Source organism: Athene noctua, chromosome 5, assembly GCF_965140245.1.
Source record: "Athene noctua chromosome 5, bAthNoc1.hap1.1, whole genome shotgun sequence".
Taxonomy (NCBI): Eukaryota; Metazoa; Chordata; class Aves; order Strigiformes; family Strigidae; genus Athene; species Athene noctua.
In genome coordinates this window covers 53,550,959-53,567,470 of record NC_134041.1, presented here as the reverse complement: position 1 = coordinate 53,567,470, position 16,512 = coordinate 53,550,959, and the positions used below count along the sequence as shown (strand labels likewise).

The 16,512-nt window shown below is 42.2% G+C and overlaps 1 protein-coding gene across 6 annotated transcripts in view; it reads left to right on the top strand.

The window, feature by feature from the left end:
- SH3PXD2A (SH3 and PX domains 2A) overlaps positions 1-16,512 on the top strand; it is a 267,794-nt gene that overhangs the window by 237,471 nt on the left and 13,811 nt on the right. For all 6 annotated transcript variants that reach the window (XM_074907667.1, XM_074907668.1, XM_074907666.1 and 3 more), the window contains 4 exons: positions 7,361-7,478; positions 12,963-13,297; positions 14,159-14,208; positions 16,355-16,474. In XM_074907667.1, the coding sequence (XP_074763768.1) occupies positions 7,361-7,478; positions 12,963-13,297; positions 14,159-14,208; positions 16,355-16,474 (623 nt within the window). The remainder of the gene's footprint in view (positions 1-7,360; positions 7,479-12,962; positions 13,298-14,158; positions 14,209-16,354; positions 16,475-16,512) is intronic.

Here is a 16,512-nt window from a genome sequence, read left to right as displayed (position 1 = left end):
CCTGGGAGAGATGAGACTGATTATGCAGGGCTGGAAACGTGCATGGTATTTTAGCTGCTTGAAGACAAGGTTCCTGTCCCAAATAGTTTACAGCCTAAACAAAGAGAAGGAGATCTGTGCCTCAAAGGAGCCAGGGCAAGTGGCAATTTGGCATACATCTTATTTTGACCAAAGGGTTTTTCACGTGGAAAGTTATATTTATTTGGTATTTTTAAAAGCTTTTAGAGAAGGACTAAAACTAAGCTTGTTTGGCAAGGCAGGAAGTCAGGGTAGGTAAGGCTTATTTTAGGAAGGATTTTGAGAGTTTCAGGTTATTTGATACCACAGAGGAGGGAGCCTGCTCAGGTTGATGAGGCATCATTAGAAAGGCATAGGGCTAAGTGGGAAAAGATGAAAGGATTTGGAGGAGCAGGAGATCCAAAGGGAGCAGAACATGTGCGAGTGTATAGTAGGATATTAAAGCAAGGCACAGCACACAGGCTTGAAAATTCAAGATTGGACAACTGAATTGGTTGTACACTTGGTAGAAGTCTGGCTGAAGTACCAGAGTGCTGCTGTGCCAAGAGTCTTCGGCAAGAGCAGTGTGCTGAAGGGCTGGGAAGGGAGCAAAGGAGGCAGGAGGTGGCTGTAGTGTCTGCAAAAGAGGCTGAAGGGCCAGATCAGGTCTGTACCAGTGAGGAGCAGCAGCGATAAGGGATTTTGAAGATGTTGGAGAAAGGAACCGTTACCTTGGTGATAGACTAGGAGGAATCTGAAATAACCAGTGCCAAGGGAATCAGGAAGATTGAATAAGGAAGATTTGGAAAGTGCTGCTGAAGCTCTACGTTACAACTCTAGCAGTAAAACCGTAGGTCTGCTTTCCTTGACCTGACAGTAAGTATAAATCCAGACAGCCAGAGGAGGGACCAAGTTGCCTTCTCAAGACACCTCATAATTTTAATGTGTGGTATGTGTGTGCACAAGCACACGTGTGAAATCTGAAATTCTGGTTTGACAGATGGGACTGGAGGAGCCTCACAGGCTGTCAAGTTCAGTGTCTTCCTCTGTCAGACATTAGGTACAGTTTTTTCAGGAATGGATGTAGCTTCATTTAGCTGTTCTGAGGTTTTTTCCCGTGGGAGAGGTGTTCTAATGGGTCACATGGTACGGAAAACTCCATGCCCAATGCCCTCAAAAGATCTTTGAGATTCCCCTTTTACTAATAGACAGAAATACAGCAGATGAAACAGAAGAAAACCTATTTGGGTATATGCTGTTTAAAGTGGGTGTGATGAAAAGGACATGTCTGCTGTCTCTTTAATTACAAGCTGCAATCCTACACAAAAGGGAAGAATGCAAAGCAATGTTGTGATGGTCTGCCATTATCCAAAAATAAATGTCATTGATATTAAGCCCTTCTAAAATTTAACAAGTTAAATGTAGTGTCCCTAGTTTTTCAGCAGCCAGTATATTCTACCGTAGCCATTGAACAGGCTGAGTGAGACAGAAGAAGTATTTCAGTCCCAACTACGCTATCACTGCAAAGGTGACAGTTTACTACTTGATGAGCATTGCCAACGTGCTACAGGTCATCTTGCTCTGCTATAGATCATATGATGGTGTAAGAGCTGTATTATAAATCCTATTTATGCAAAAGTTGTGCTTTTAAGCTCTATCTTAAAATGGGTGGGAGATGTGTGGGCACTCTTAAACTACCCTAGTCTGGTTTTAGAACAAGTTTCCTATGGGTTGCCTTGACTCTGCTTACAGCAGTCTCAGAAATAGGCCTGTCTCCTCCAAATTAAGTGAAGCTGCATTGAAACTGGCCTGGCTTAGTGCAGGGAAGTGTTTTACAGTTTGTGGTGCCACCACTAAAAGAAGCAGTCTCGCCTTACCCACCATCTTCCCGTCTCCCTTATGCTTGTGCAGATCTGCAGTAAACCAAACCAGACTTAGCGTCATACTAACTTTTCCCTGGCTCAACTGTTTCAGGTCCACCTCATGGAAGAGTCACGAATTGTGCAAGGAGAGGTGATGAGTGTGAGGCAGGATGAAGGAAGGAAAAGGGAATGGTCTCAGCTACTGCAGCACTAGGCATGCATTCAAAAACTGGTTTTAAAGCAGCTTTTTAGTTTTAAAACTATTGCTATTTGTGTATAGAAAAAGCTTCAGCTTGGCAGAACACTGTTACGTTGCTAGTTTGGGATTTATTTTTTTTCCCCTCTTAACAGCCATGGCAGGGCATTAGATGCCTGTTGCTTGTGAAGGAGTGACCCATAACTCTCAAATACCACTGGCTTCCTTCTACCTTGTTTGTTGAAAATAACACGGTTCTGTACATCTATACAAACCACATACTGTACATAACTGCAGTGTAGGGCATTGTACAGCTCAGATGCTTTGTTCTGTATATATGCACACCTCCCAGCTGGACTGCAGCAACCTGTACTACAGTTGCTGGGGGGAAATCTCACTTGCTATAAAAAGCACTCTCTGTATTATTGTGGGCTGTTACAAGGGATTTGTCTTCTGCTGTCTACACTCTTTCCAGTGATCCACCAGGATCTGCCTCTACATTTTGGCCCAAGCCAAGCCTCTACTGTCTTTCTTCAGGAAGCTTTAGGTAGAAACAGAGTAAAAGAGAAAGAGAAGCCTGCCTTTCTTTGGGGAGGAGAAGAGGAAAGAGGAGAAAGATTGACAGGGAAGTGAGGGTTTGGAATAACTAGTGGACTGAGCACTGGGCTGCCAGCATGCCTAGGAGGGCTGGACAGAGCACAGCTACAAGTGGGTGGTATGAGTTGGGTAGTCCAAACAGTGCAGAAATTCTTGTTGTGCATGTTTTAAATAGCGTTTGTGTCTGGGGAGGAGGGGCAGTGACACATACTAATCCTTTCCTTCCAAGCTAAGTAGGTTGCAGTTGGGTAATGCATGATGCGACAGACTTGTATCATAGCTCTTTGCCAAACAGGCATTGCTTCTTTATGTGTGCCTTCTTCAAATTTACTAGTGCAGCTGAATTTCCAATAGAGATACCTCAGTTCAGCTGGGGAAAGTATCTTTGACTTGCAAGTTAGTGGTAAAGAAATATAAGTAAAGTTGGCTAATTGAGCTATTAACAGATCTCTGGGTGTCACATGCTAAGAACAGAGGTGCCTTTATGCCATTTTCATCTTGAATGGGAGCAGGACTCTTATCTCATTATTTCCAAAGTGCAGCCTTTAGCTGATATATGTGCTTTGCAGCATGTAGTAAAGTTTATTCAGCCCACTTGACCTCAGTGGTGTAGCTGATGTAATGGAAGCTGCAGCTGGGAAATACAAATTATACTTTTGTTCGCATTTTTTTTTTCTGGTAATTGTTAAGTCAAAACTTAATCAAAATGAAACACTTTTATATTCTCTATAGATGTGGGAATACAACTATGATGGTAGATCTGGGATGGTTCACTGACTTGTGTTTCGTGCCATTACCTATCATATTATCTGAATGAAACCGGCATGATTTGTCAGTAATTTGGAGCAGTGTCTTTCTACTGGTTGATGCTCTGCTGGTTCTCTCATTAATTTTTCTGTATTAAGTCTTTCCAGTAACTTTATGTATCAGTCATGAAGTGGCAAATATCTTCTAAAGACTTTTGAATAGAAATCTGATATGTTGAATGCTACATCAATCCTCTTAAGTGATACCTCTACTGAAAGCTCCACTGCTCCCTTCAGCAAATCTTGCTTCATACAAAACATCCATTGGTTAGAGTCTTTGAGAAACAAAATGGAATTACACTTTGGTTGCAAGGGGGCCCATATCTCCAGAATACTGTTTAAGTTGCAAACCTCATGTATGTTTGTGGTAGCCCCTGCACCACTGAAAGAAACCAAACGTGGCTATAGTTTTTGCTGTGAAAGCACTTTGCAAGGGGAAATTGTAATGGTGGCTTCCTGTTTGTGATCTATAGGCTTAAAATTACAACTGCTAAACAAAAACAGTGTAGGACCCTCTTTTCTAAGTGGATTGTTAACACTTTTTATTGTCTTGCTTCATGGGAAAATTTTTTCTCTCCCCTTCCTACTTTCATGCAGTCTCTTTTTTTTTTTTTTTTTTTTCCCCTTCCTTCATGTAGGGAGGTGTCACCTGAAGGGCTTTCCTCTCAAAGAGCAGTACTCTTGAGTTGAAAGCCACAGGACTGAAGGTATAAATAATGGAGGTGTTCATGGGCAGAGTAAGACAGTGGCAGTTCAGAAGAACTTTATCCATGCATCCCAGTATCATGGTACTTGGATGGGGCTCCATCCTTCTTAGCAACTCGATGTTCTAGTTTCTAGAGTGGGCCAGTGTCTGTGGTCATTCAGAGCCACTGGTGGGCAATATCAAATCTGCTGTGTCCAAGGCAACAAGGTGAGAGCAGCAACAGGCAAAGCAGTACTCTCATTACTGGGGGTAGAGTGCTGCTCAAGAGCAGAGTCTCTCTTCAGTAAACCTAAGCAATGGTGAAAAGCTCAGGAAGGAGGCTGTAGCTCTCCCAGCTGCGGATGTGGCTTACCCATACAGCTGGCAGCAGCTTTTTCAGTATGCCACTTCAACAGCATGGTCAGTCCTTCCTGGCCTGTTTAAGCCAGAGTGAGAGTTGCTGGAGGATATCTCTGCTCTTCTGCCTTACCTTGAAACTAACTGGAAGTCCAGGGGTTAGTGGCTGTGATGAAGGCAGGTGGTAATGAACAGGTAGAGCAGTGATGTGTGTGTGCCCACATGCTGCAGCTGGGCTGCAGGCCCAGAAGTTGTGTTTGCAGAAGTTGCTGGCTATTGTAGCTTGTGTGGATCTGTTTTCCTCTTCCCTAGCAAGCGACTCACCCATATTTGGAATTGAGAGAATGGATTTGTGTGGGGCAGGAAGGGATCTAATGTTTAGAAGGTGACTGAATCCTAGTTTGCAAAGGACCCTCACCCCAAGCTTTGATTTCCCTTGAACCATCAGGCTCAAATGCTGTTAGGGTTGATGGGTGACCACTGTCACAGTTCCTCACATTGTAGAAGTCCTACTGGAACAAGAGTTTCGAAATCTGTGTTGAAATCTAGGAGTGAGCACCTCACTCAGCCTCCTACCCTGTCCTCTGCAGAAGAGTGGAGGTTGCATCCCTGAAGAGTGAGACCACTCTGCCCCTCGAGAGGAGCTGAATAACTGGCTTTGGCTGCAGCAGGGACTGCTGTTTATGTGGAGGAAGAAATAGAGAAACTTCTGTTGTAGCTGTAGTGTCAATGGTGAACTCTAATAGCCTGAGTTATAAAGCAGCTTTGGTATGGGAGAGAGACAAAGCAGGGCCTTCTTCCAACACTCAGCAAACACATGTCTTAGCTGTTTATTACTGTCCTAGAAACATCCCTGGAAGTGTCCGAAGTAATGTGTATTTGCCTTTCACAGTGCAGCCTTTCACACCTGAACCTTCCCTTGGCCCTTTCCTCTCAGGGACAAGATCTAGCTGCCTAGGGATCCTCTGCAGTTCAGTTTAGTGTTTGGGGCTTTGCATGCAGTGGAGACTGCGTGCATAACTCCTTCAGCAGCAGTCACTTGAAATAGAGGAAAAACAAGTCCACCCTTACTGCACAGAGCAGAAAAACCCAGCTAGGAAAACTGTCCCGTGACTTCAAAGGCCGGTTCCATTTGTCAGGCCCCATCTTATATTTCTGTGGCGAAGATGTCCCGTCCTAATGGTGCGAATTACAAGCTAGCTGGAATTCCTTATCAGTGATAAGACAGTTAAAGCAGCCCTCTTAGGGGAGAGCAGGAGAGAGTATTTTCCTCTTGGAGGCAAAGGTTTTGACAGGTTTTACCTCACCAGAATTAGAAGGATCCAAATGTGACCTGTCAAGGGCAGTTGACTTCAGAGATGTAGCTTTGCTGGATTTTCTGCCATCAGATGCTCTGCCAACATTTTTTCCCCTTTCTGAGTTATTATTTCTTACTCTGTCTCAGTAAGGATTTTTTTTTTTCCTTAAAGTTTCCATGCTTTGCCCAGCAACAAAATGCAGTTGAGCCACAAAACCAAACAGATGGTTGGGTCTGCTTCACTCTCCCTCCAAATGAGTGTTTGCCTCAAGCTGCTGCAACCTTTTCATAGCTCCTTTGTTCTGCAGTGATCAGGATCTCTGGATTCACTTAATTTCCTGCCTGTTCCTGTGCACTGACAACCCTCTATTTGTTCCTGGCTGTGCCTTGTTGTGACTGCCAGTAGAAAGTGCTAGGAAGGACTGTTGGGGTGTGCTTTATTGCTTGCCTTCCCTGCCTTTGATCTAGCTACAGAAACTCATGCTGTTACATGCGCTGTAGCTTGGGTTCGGGAAAGGGGTTCAGTAACACTTTCCATGTCTGCCACTGCAGAGCAAAGCTGGTAGTTCACATTTTTAATGCCAGTTGTAATTTTTAAGCTAATGGAGGAAGAGGTTGACTTTGAGCATGATGGAAATGCGGCAATAAATGACTCCTGGTGGGTGGAGGAAGATGTTGAGGAAGTGTCTGTTCTGCTCTGCCCATTGGCTTGCTCTCAACAAGTCTGCTCACCTCTGCCAGCCTGGGAAGGGGATAGATTCTGGACATGAATAGGGATGCTAAGTTTTTGGCTCAACCACCATACTTGAGGTCTAGCCTGTGCTTTTGAACTATGTATCTTAGTTCTGGCCCTCTTTACCACTGTCACACGTGCATTTCTCTGGATTGAGGTCTAGCAAAAGTATGTTTGCAAAACACTTCACAACCCACAAATGCAAGATGCTGTATGGTCTCCTGTCAAATGCAACCCCCTTATATTCTTTTGTCACTTTTAAAATACAGTTTTCAGCTCATTTTTGTAGACCTATGCTGTTCAGGAAATGCAAGGAGAGCAGCATGATGGGCCAGCCCCTCTGAGTTGGGGAGGATCAGTCCCTCTCAGGATGCAGGGCTCCAGTTTCAGTAACACAATGCTTTGTGCAGCCATGTGCATATTCAAAAGAGCCAACTGGCTGGAGCTCCCGTGGTGACGCTTGGCTGATTTGGCAGCTGGGTTGATTCTGTCAAGTTACAGTATGGGAGTTAAGTCCAGCTTCAAATCCTCTCCCTTACCCGCTCGAGGAACTTGGGGGGGGGGGGGCCTGGAAGAAGGGGGGGGAAGCTCTCTGGGGACTTTGTGTCATTATTGGCATGGAAACACTTTGTGATTATCAGCAGCAGGATAGTGGCAAGGGGCTGATTATCATGTCGTCAGCATAAATAATCAGTGGGCCCCTGAGCAGGGCTCCGCCTTTTGTAATGGCTCCACGTAATCACTGCATAACAGTTTAAAAGCAAGCAGAACAGAAAAACAGCTGGACTAATTCTGACCCTAACTGATGTTGCCTTTTCTCCCCTCACTAGAAGAGAAATATGTCACTATCCAGCCGTACGCCAGCCAGGGGAAGGATGAGATTGGGTTCGAAAAAGGGGTCACCGTGGAGGTCATCCAAAAGAACCTGGAAGGATGGTGGTACATAAGGTAAAGAAGCCATGCACCCAGACTGCTGCAGAACCTGTGACAATGAGCTTTTCTGATCATTCACTTAATCTTGGCATTTAAATAATTCTGTAGCTGGGCGAGGAAGACCAAATTGTTCATAATGCTTCTTGAAGAAATGTAGAGAAAAGGCTAAGATGATACAGTGGTGATTAAAGTAACACTACAGTGTTTGCAAAAGCTGTGGACCATTCCAGTGGGGAAATTCCTGAACTTGTAGATTTTTTTTTTTGTTGTTTTTTTTTTTCTTCCTTCAAGTTAAAAGCCCATATCTGAGTTAGGTCTGTGAGACCTAACAAGGCTTTCTGTTGTATGTAATTTTACTGTGTTTTCAGTATAAGAGTTATTCTGCAACATGTTTAAATCTATTTATAGCAATGCTGAAAGGCTGATTGTGATCTCTTGAGCTGTTTGGGGCAGGTAGTGCTATTTTGAGGGATATAAGACATGAGTTTGGCTATAGCCCTTTTCCAGACTTACTGATGGTTTCAGCTAATTTGCCTGATTTCTGCCTGTCCACATTAGTTATTCCTAATGTAGAGGGACTGGTTTCCAAGGGCAGGTGAAGTTATCATTGTGTATCAGACTTCCTTATATATTTGAAACAGCAGTGATAGAGAAGACTTCTAACTTAAGAATCCCATTTTTAAATGCTTATGGGGAGAATGTTGGTTAGCTATTTGTCAGTGATATAAGGTGTCAGGATGAGTACTTAATGAGAGCTTTCTCCATCTACGTTCACATAGCACTTAGGTTTTACTGGTCTTCTATGATACTGCCCCTTGTTTTGTATCTATGTGTGAATCCAGCAATCTTTGAACAAGACATGATACAACAGGTGGCTTTAAAACAGAGGTTTATCTCTCAGGCAGTGCAAAACATCTTATTTAGTCATCTTTTTTCATTCAGCCTGTAATTATAGTGGTTATTTTTTCCCCTTTCTCTCCCAAGCCATAACTTGCTTTTGTTTGTATTCTGCTTGATTTATCAGCTGTGAATGAGGACTATGAAAATGCTGACTGAAGAAATATTGTTGTTTTTCTTTATGTCCCTTACTTAGAAAACGGATTTTTTTTTTCGTTCTTCAATCTAATGCTCCCATAGAGGCAATAGGCTAATAAAGATAGCAGTGGAGCCAGGAAGGCACTCTAGATAGGAGGAACTCAGAAATGCCTGGGTTTGGTCAGGTCACATTTTTTCTCCTTTAATCATTCACAGAAGTGGAATTCAAAGTTACAGATAGAGAAATCCAGAGCACATAGGTTTTCTGAGGGGAGAAACATTGCAAGACATCTTTATTTTGGTATTCTCCTGAAATTGCAGCCTTATTACTACTGTAGGTTCCTCTTTGCCATACTATCAGTTCTACAACAAGCAGAATTTAATTTTTTCCCTTTTCCTCACACACTCCTTTAGGCCAGCCCAAAACACACATATTTCTATGTAGCAGAAGTGCATTCTGGTGGACAGTGACACTTGCTGCAGTGGTTTAAGTGACTTCTTCATGGTGATCTGCTGGAAGGACAGTGGATGCCCCAGCCACCCTGTGGTAGCTGGGGAATTCAGCATGCCCTTGGCTTTTTTGTAAGAGGCATTTTGAGTTGAGTTGAGCAACCCCTCTTCTTGTTGGAAGGTGGGTTAGGTGCTCCCTATATGTGTGTGACAAGTGTGCTGGGTGTCAACCATCAGCCTCTCTGCTGCTGTGGAGCACTATGCTGCAGTCTTGAAGGATCAACCTGCTCTTAGAAACAGGTTCTTTTTTTCCCATGGGCAACACTTTTGGAAATGTTGATGCAGTGATCCATCACAGCAAACCAGTCCTTTGCAGCCTAGGTAGCTGGTCTCCAACTTCTTGTGCTGTTTATTAAACTGCTGTTAGGTACCACTCAGAAAATTATTCCTCTTCTGCAGCAATATGAGTGCCTTAAAAAGAGCAACTACTGCAGTGAGAGGGAGGGGAGGGGAAGCAGGAAGAGGCTGCACTTGAATCCTACTGCCTTGTCTGTTGGGCTGGGTAGCAGAGACTGAACACACACATCAATGTGCAGAAATAAAAACAAATCCAGCAGCTTGCAAATGGAATCCACCTTAAAGACATTAACTTGTTCCACCTTAAATATGTAATTTCCCCAAAATCCTGGCCATGTGCTGATCCTCATTTCCTGTCCCTCTTTTTCTTTTTTTTTTTTCTCCTTTCTTTTTTTTTTTTTTTTTTTTTTTTTTTTTTTTTTTTTTTTCTTCCCTAGTTTGCTTCCCTCTGGAGTCATTCCAGTGCTCTGGAGCTGGAAAGCAGATGTGACTCTCGGACTCAGACTCACAGAGGCACTTCTGACTTTTTTTTAACATTCCTATGGTTTGAATCCATTTTTTCCTTCATGTAATATAAACAGGGAGGGTTTTGGAATCACCGAGGAACCAAATCACTGCACCTAATTCTGTGACCCTCCCTATTCAATGCTCTAAAGTCTAGACGCAGTGTTGGTGTCTTCCTTATAATGCACACAGGGCAAAACAGACTTTTTAAAAAATCGTTGAGACTGAAGAAGTGAAAGAAAGGCTCTGACCTGGGATCCTTCTTACTGTTCTGCTGAGTTCAGTGGATTTCTGTGCTTCTTGTTATGATGGTAGCTGACATTAGCATCCATTATTTAGATCTTGCTTTGTATCAATTATCTGGAGGTAATCTCATGGTACCCTAGTGGATTGCAGGCCAAATAAGTAGCAATATGCTAAATAAAGTTGTTTTTATTTGCCTGCATCTTCATTTTGTGGTTTGTTCTGAGCCTAAGACCATGTGAATGAAGTGCAGCTGGGAGGTGTTAGTGGCACTGAAATGAGGAGGAATCTAGGAAGAGGTCTGAAATATCTCCAGTAGGTTGTGAATATAAATGAAGGAAGGATACTTGTGATTCAACTCTTAGATGTGAACTGAAGATTGTTACCAGCTCAGGACTTTTCTGAAGCTGATAGCAGTTGCCTTAGATTTTTCACTTATAAAATGGAGAGATCAAGTAGTCTTCCGGGGTGATGTTTGCACAGGGCTTTGAGATAACCAAATTCAAGGCCTAAGGTGAAAAATGTAAGCTAATTTGATTTACATAAGTAGCTTTTATTTGTGACAGTGCACAAATAAACTGGCAGTTGCTGGCAACTACTGTTCAGCATTAACTTTAGGTTGAATTTTCTAACTCACAGGAAGAAATAACTAGCAACAACTGTTCTACTGAGGTATATTGCCCACAGTTATTAACTGTCCACCTATTGGTGCTACTGTTCATTGGGAGAAACTATGTTAAGATCAGAGGTGTCTGAAGCAGTGGGGTTATATGGGCTGATCCAAATACATAGCGTTGGCAAGAGAACTGAGCCACTACAGAACCTATCTGTAGCTACCCTTCTAATCTTAAACATGTTAAGTTTTCCACAAACTAAGATGGATGTAAACTGTTTTTTCTTGCTGATTTTGCACAGTCAAACTGTTGAAAGTAACATTTGGAACTAGAATGCTCAGTGCATTGGCCAATGTGTCTTTCTCGCAGATGAAAACCTTTACATCTCCAGATCATATAAAGTTACAAATGTCCTTTAAAAAAATTTCCTGATGCAAAGGCAGCAGAAAGCATTGGTCAGTAGCTCTGCAAAAGGCCCATCTGCTGCAAAAGGGGGTGAAGCCAAAAGTCTTTGGGGCTAGAAAAGGGCACATATTTAGGCCTTTTTTTGTTTTGTTTTCTTTTTGCGTTTGCTTGAGGCTTATCTGAAAAGCCTCAAAGGGGACCAGACCGATAGATCCAAATTGTATCTTGACATGGTATCAATGGCTGGATGCTGTGTACTTGTTGGAAGTCAAATCAAGTCATTACCATTTTTCTACTTCTTGTTAGTCTCCATGCAGCAAACAAAGCTCAGAGATGTTTGGATGCTTTCCTTTGACACCAGAATCTTTGGAAAAACTTGTTGCTAAACTCTCTGAGCAGGGGAGATCCTGTATCTTTTCCTTCACATGTGACGAAAGGCAGGTATGTAGGGAGAAGCAGCATCCCTATTGTCCTGGCTGATCTAGATGGGAGGGGAGCAAAAGGCAAGGTTTTGGACAGAAAGGTCCTTGTGATCATTGCTAGAAGTTCAGCAATTGTATTTACTTTTGTACAGGAAGAGTAATGAAGTCCAGGGAAGCAAAGCTACACTGCATTTTCCTGTTCTCTCCCCATCAAGTCCCAGTGCCACTCTTGAGTTTCTGGATGGGGTAAATGAGCCCAGGGTATGCTCTGGTGCAGATATCTCACTTGCAAACCTCAGAATCCAAGCACTGGCGTAACAAAGTTTCTCATCTGCCAGGGAATGATTTGCTGATACTCCTCCACCCTCCCCACCCCTATCTTCTTCCTCTCTTGTCTAATAAGTCTCCATTTTCATTAAAGAACCTTAGAGTCCTACTGTTTTAACCTTTGTATTTCCTGCGGATTTCCTGAGCACCAGGATTTTAATGGTGCCTGCTTTGGGTATCTTGAGAGATTAAAGAGAAGCGTTTCAGTGACGCACTCTGTAGCAAGTTAGGGTTTCATCAGGGAAAGCAGAGTTCATCCACGTGGTCCTCCCTGGAGTCTGATTGTAATCTGAAATCCCTACTGAAGTGTTAGGAATGGCAGGAGTTAGAAAAACCCTCTTCCCAAAAGCCCAGTTGTGGAAGAATGACTTCAGTTTGAAGTGTAGCATGAGCACATCAGGCTGGTGCTCTGGGGACATGTACTGGATTAGGTGTCTGTTCAGATTTCCCAGTTTATTTCTTCAAATAGCCACTAGCTTGTTCAGGAAAATGAGTCTACATCAAAGCCATTTTTACTTGGTCAAATTGTTCCTTGACTTTGCAGTGCTAGAGGAAGCTGCAGTAGTTTGGGTTCCATACTGTCCCTGAGAGAAGCTGATCATACAGGACTGGGAGTTACAGGGAGGAGGGGCAGTGTTCATTATAATTGCAAGGGGGAAAGCTTGCACAAGGCCCTTAGAAACTGCAGATGTAGGGGCTCTGTACTGTACTGGGCTCTTATTCTAGACCTTTTCTATTTTGAGTTACCACTAGGAAGTATTAAAACTATTAAAATGGTTTACTTGCTAGTTTGCTTTTTTGCTGTAAGGGAAAATACTGAGTTTGCCTGGTACTGTCTAAGTGTGACATAAAACAAACTGGTGAAATCCTTTGCCTTGTGAGTAACTGCATTTCTTATCCAGAGAGACTCCTTCATTAGGATGATTAGTGGCTTTTAACAGCAGTCCACAGTTTGCTGCTAGCCCAGCTGACTTTGAGATGTCTAATCAATACATAATAAATGAACAGAGACCACAAAAGCTTATCTGAGAACCACAGATTTTGGTTTATGTTATCATCCATCACTTTTGCCTTAGCTACTATACCTGAAATGTGTGAGAAGGCTGTGTTTGATGTGAAGATGTTTCCTTTTGCATCTGCAGGTACCTAGGCAAAGAGGGCTGGGCTCCAGCTTCATACCTGAAGAAGGCTAAAGATGATCTTCCATCTAGGAAAAAGAACTTAACTGGGCCAGTGGAAATCATAGGAAACATCATGGAGATCAGTAACCTGCTGAACAAGAAATCATCCACTGACAAGGAAACTCAAGCAGAAAATGAGACTCCAGAAACACATATCACCAAGAAGGAAATCAGTTTGCCCATCCTGTGCAATGACTCTAATGGCAATGCCATGATGACCCCAGACAAGCAGGCTTCCAAACTGGCCCAGGGATCCCCAGCCATAGCAAGGATAGCACCTCAAAGAGCTCAAATAAGTAAGGCGGTAAAGTAGTCTGGGTTTCCACTGGGTTGCAATGAATTCTTGTTTTCTGCCTTTTGGGGCTGGCATTGTCTGTCAGCTAAGGTCCCATGTGTCCTGGCCTTATAGCTGAGTCCACACAAGCAGATCTTTGCATTGTCTGTAGATGTGCAGGGTCTCCAGGATATGGGCCTTCATTAGTAGTGATAAAATTTAACTTTTTTTATGTTTGTTTAAATTAAAATTTATACAAGGGCTCACTGGTTCTTCTTTATCGTAGCCAGTATTTGTTTACTTTTTTCTTTTTCCCAGACAGGATTTTTTTCCTTTTGAACACTCTAAAACGTGATGTGATGGTGTGTTAAAAGTCAGAGACCACCTATGTCTTCTCTTGCATTTGGTCAGCTGTTTTCCTGGGGGCCAACTTACTATAATGTTTTTACTACTTCATCTGCAAAATGCAGATGCTAACACTAGTCTGTGCAAGGAATGGCAAGATACTATGATAGAGGACAATGTGAGTGTTATTAATTTAGTGGATTATTTTTACTGCTGGGGGGAAAGCTAAGTATTAGGCCAATTCTTTGCTGGCCAATCTCCAATAGAGCTGGTCAGTTCCAGCAGAAAATACAATTCACTACTTTCTGGCAGTGATTTCCTCTTAAATTTGCTGGCTTAGCTGAGATGAATAGCTAAGCTACCTTGGTATTTCTAATATACCCTCATAGTTTCCTATGTTGTTTCATAGAGATTCCTTAAATATGGCAAATAATGACTTCTAATATTCTCAAACTGCGTAACAGCAGAGAGCTGCTGAAAAATATGCTTAGCAGTACTTAAAGCTAAATAAACTCTTCCATTTCCCTTTCCCGCTCAGGTTCTCCAAACCTAAGAACAAGGCCGCCCCCACGAAGAGAATCCAGTCTGGTTTGTATTGGTTTATGGTATATGTTAGCAGTGGGTTAGGTGTGTGCGTGCTTTATGAGACTTTCTACAGTTGTACAAGGTGTGGGGGTTATCTGAGAGATCCTTTATTTGTGTGCCTATTCATTTTATTGTTTAAGTATTGAGCGAACCTTTGGACATCTTAATGTTAATTGGGGGTTTTCTGTTTTTAAAAATGTTGCCCCAACTAAGCAGGTATCGAATTGAAGGGAGAACATCCTAAAGCTACTGTGTTCTGTGCATTAACATTAAAGCCTGTTTGGTTGACTCAGAAGGTTTAAAGATCTCTGGGTGTCCTTAGCCCAGACTGGATCTTTTGACCTTCTCTTGTCTTGAACAACTGGGAACATCTTCCCTTCTTCCATTGCTGCCTTCTTTTGAGGTCCTAATCTTCACTTTTGTGTATGTTTAAAGTGACCTATGGAAGGATATATGCTACAGGAATGAGACCTCCTATGATTGTTTATCCTCAAAGCTGGAATTTTGGAAGTATGAACCAGTTGGAGATTAGGACTGTCATCTTCAGATAGGAACTACTCCATAGTCTGTTTGCACAAAAGGCATGCTAGTGACTTGTTTATGACTAGGCAATGCATAATATTTAATCTTTGCTGTACCCTTTATGAGCAGTATGTGACTTGTGATTTTTCTGTGTCATCTGAAATGCCTCTTAAACTAGATGAATAGCATGTTAGCATTTTATTCCTATTTCTCTTTGCATTATTTTCAATTAAACTTTGTTTTGGCAAGACTACTACACTTAATCCCATGCTAAAAATAACAATGATAATATATATGAAACCCTGAACATGTCTGCTGTTTCTAATTATCTTCATTTAATCCAAACCATCCTTTTATCTGAAGGCATTTTATTATGCTGCACTTCTGCTGTATTTCAGCATTTATAGTGCAGAAATATCCAATTATAACATTGTTAGACACAGTTCCTAAGGTGCAGTGATGCATTCTCTGTGAAATGCCACATGCTGTGCGTGATGAAACATGGATTGTTAGTTACAAGGATATCTTAGAAATGGAGGAGCAAGTGGATAAAGATCGGTATGCAGTTTGCCCTTCTCCCATTAATGGCTTAGGATTGTTTTGTGTCTTTGGCTGTCCTGTGTCTGTCTGTTGGGTCTGACCTCTGTTCCAGAGATCCTGACATACTGCAGTACCTGTGTTAGAACCATAAGCAGTGAAGTACAGAAGCTGTGAAGCTTCAGCATCATATAGTCATTCTGTTGCTGAACAATCTGTAAAGCTTTTGATATTCAAATTCTTAAAAGGACTCTCATCCTGTTTATCACCTTAAAAATAAATGTAACAAACTCTAAAATGTGACAGCTTAATGTAAAGGCACTTAGCTTTTAGGGGAGTCTGTTATGCTGCCAGAATGGCTGTAAAAAGCAGTACCCTGGTTCTCGTGGACCCTCTATGCAATTTAAATGCAGTTTGTGTTGGGATTGAGATAGAGACCCAGAACCTGTTACAGGGAGGAATTGGAATCTTTTGATCCTATAGTAAAGTCCTTTCTTACTCCTATCACTTGATCTGAGCAAAGCTCTTCATAGGAGTCCGTGATATTATCCTTGTTTCTTGCTACAATAGATGCCCATTAGCTCGTATCACTGACTGTTTCAGATTGTTTAAAGATCTAGCAGCGAATTAATAATAATTCATTAGGATTACATTTTAAATTAGCATATTTGATAAAAGGCAGAATCTATTACAAGCCTGTTGCAATGCAGTTTTCTGCAGTTGTGGCAAGCCATCCAGAACTGAGTCTTTCTGGACAAAATCTCAGAGTAAATGGGCTGTTGTTACTGTGACTGGAACGGCAGCTCACACTTTATGGCCCATCAGTAAAATGTTTTACTGTTCAGGTAAAGATTATCACAGTTTTAATAGCTGGTGAAGGTGGCATGAACAGTGTGTATTTTGAAAGGCTTCTCTCTTGTGGCCCATCTCAATACATCAGCTTCCACTCTGGAGGACTGGGAAGTTATCATTAGGAAGTAGCACGGGAAGAAGGAAGAGTTTTAGTGAATAAAAGCAAATATTTTCTCAGACTGCTGTTCAACCCACTGTTTCTTTGGTTTAATTGAACAAAACTTCCTATTTGTCATAGGGTTTTCAGTTGCCCAAACCACCAGAGCCACCCTCTGTAGAAGTGGAATACTACACCATTGCAGAGTTCCAGTCATGTATCTCTGATGGCATAAGCTTTCGTGGAGGACAAAAAGCAGAGGTGAGCCTTAACAGTGCAGCTGGAAAAATTGCAATATT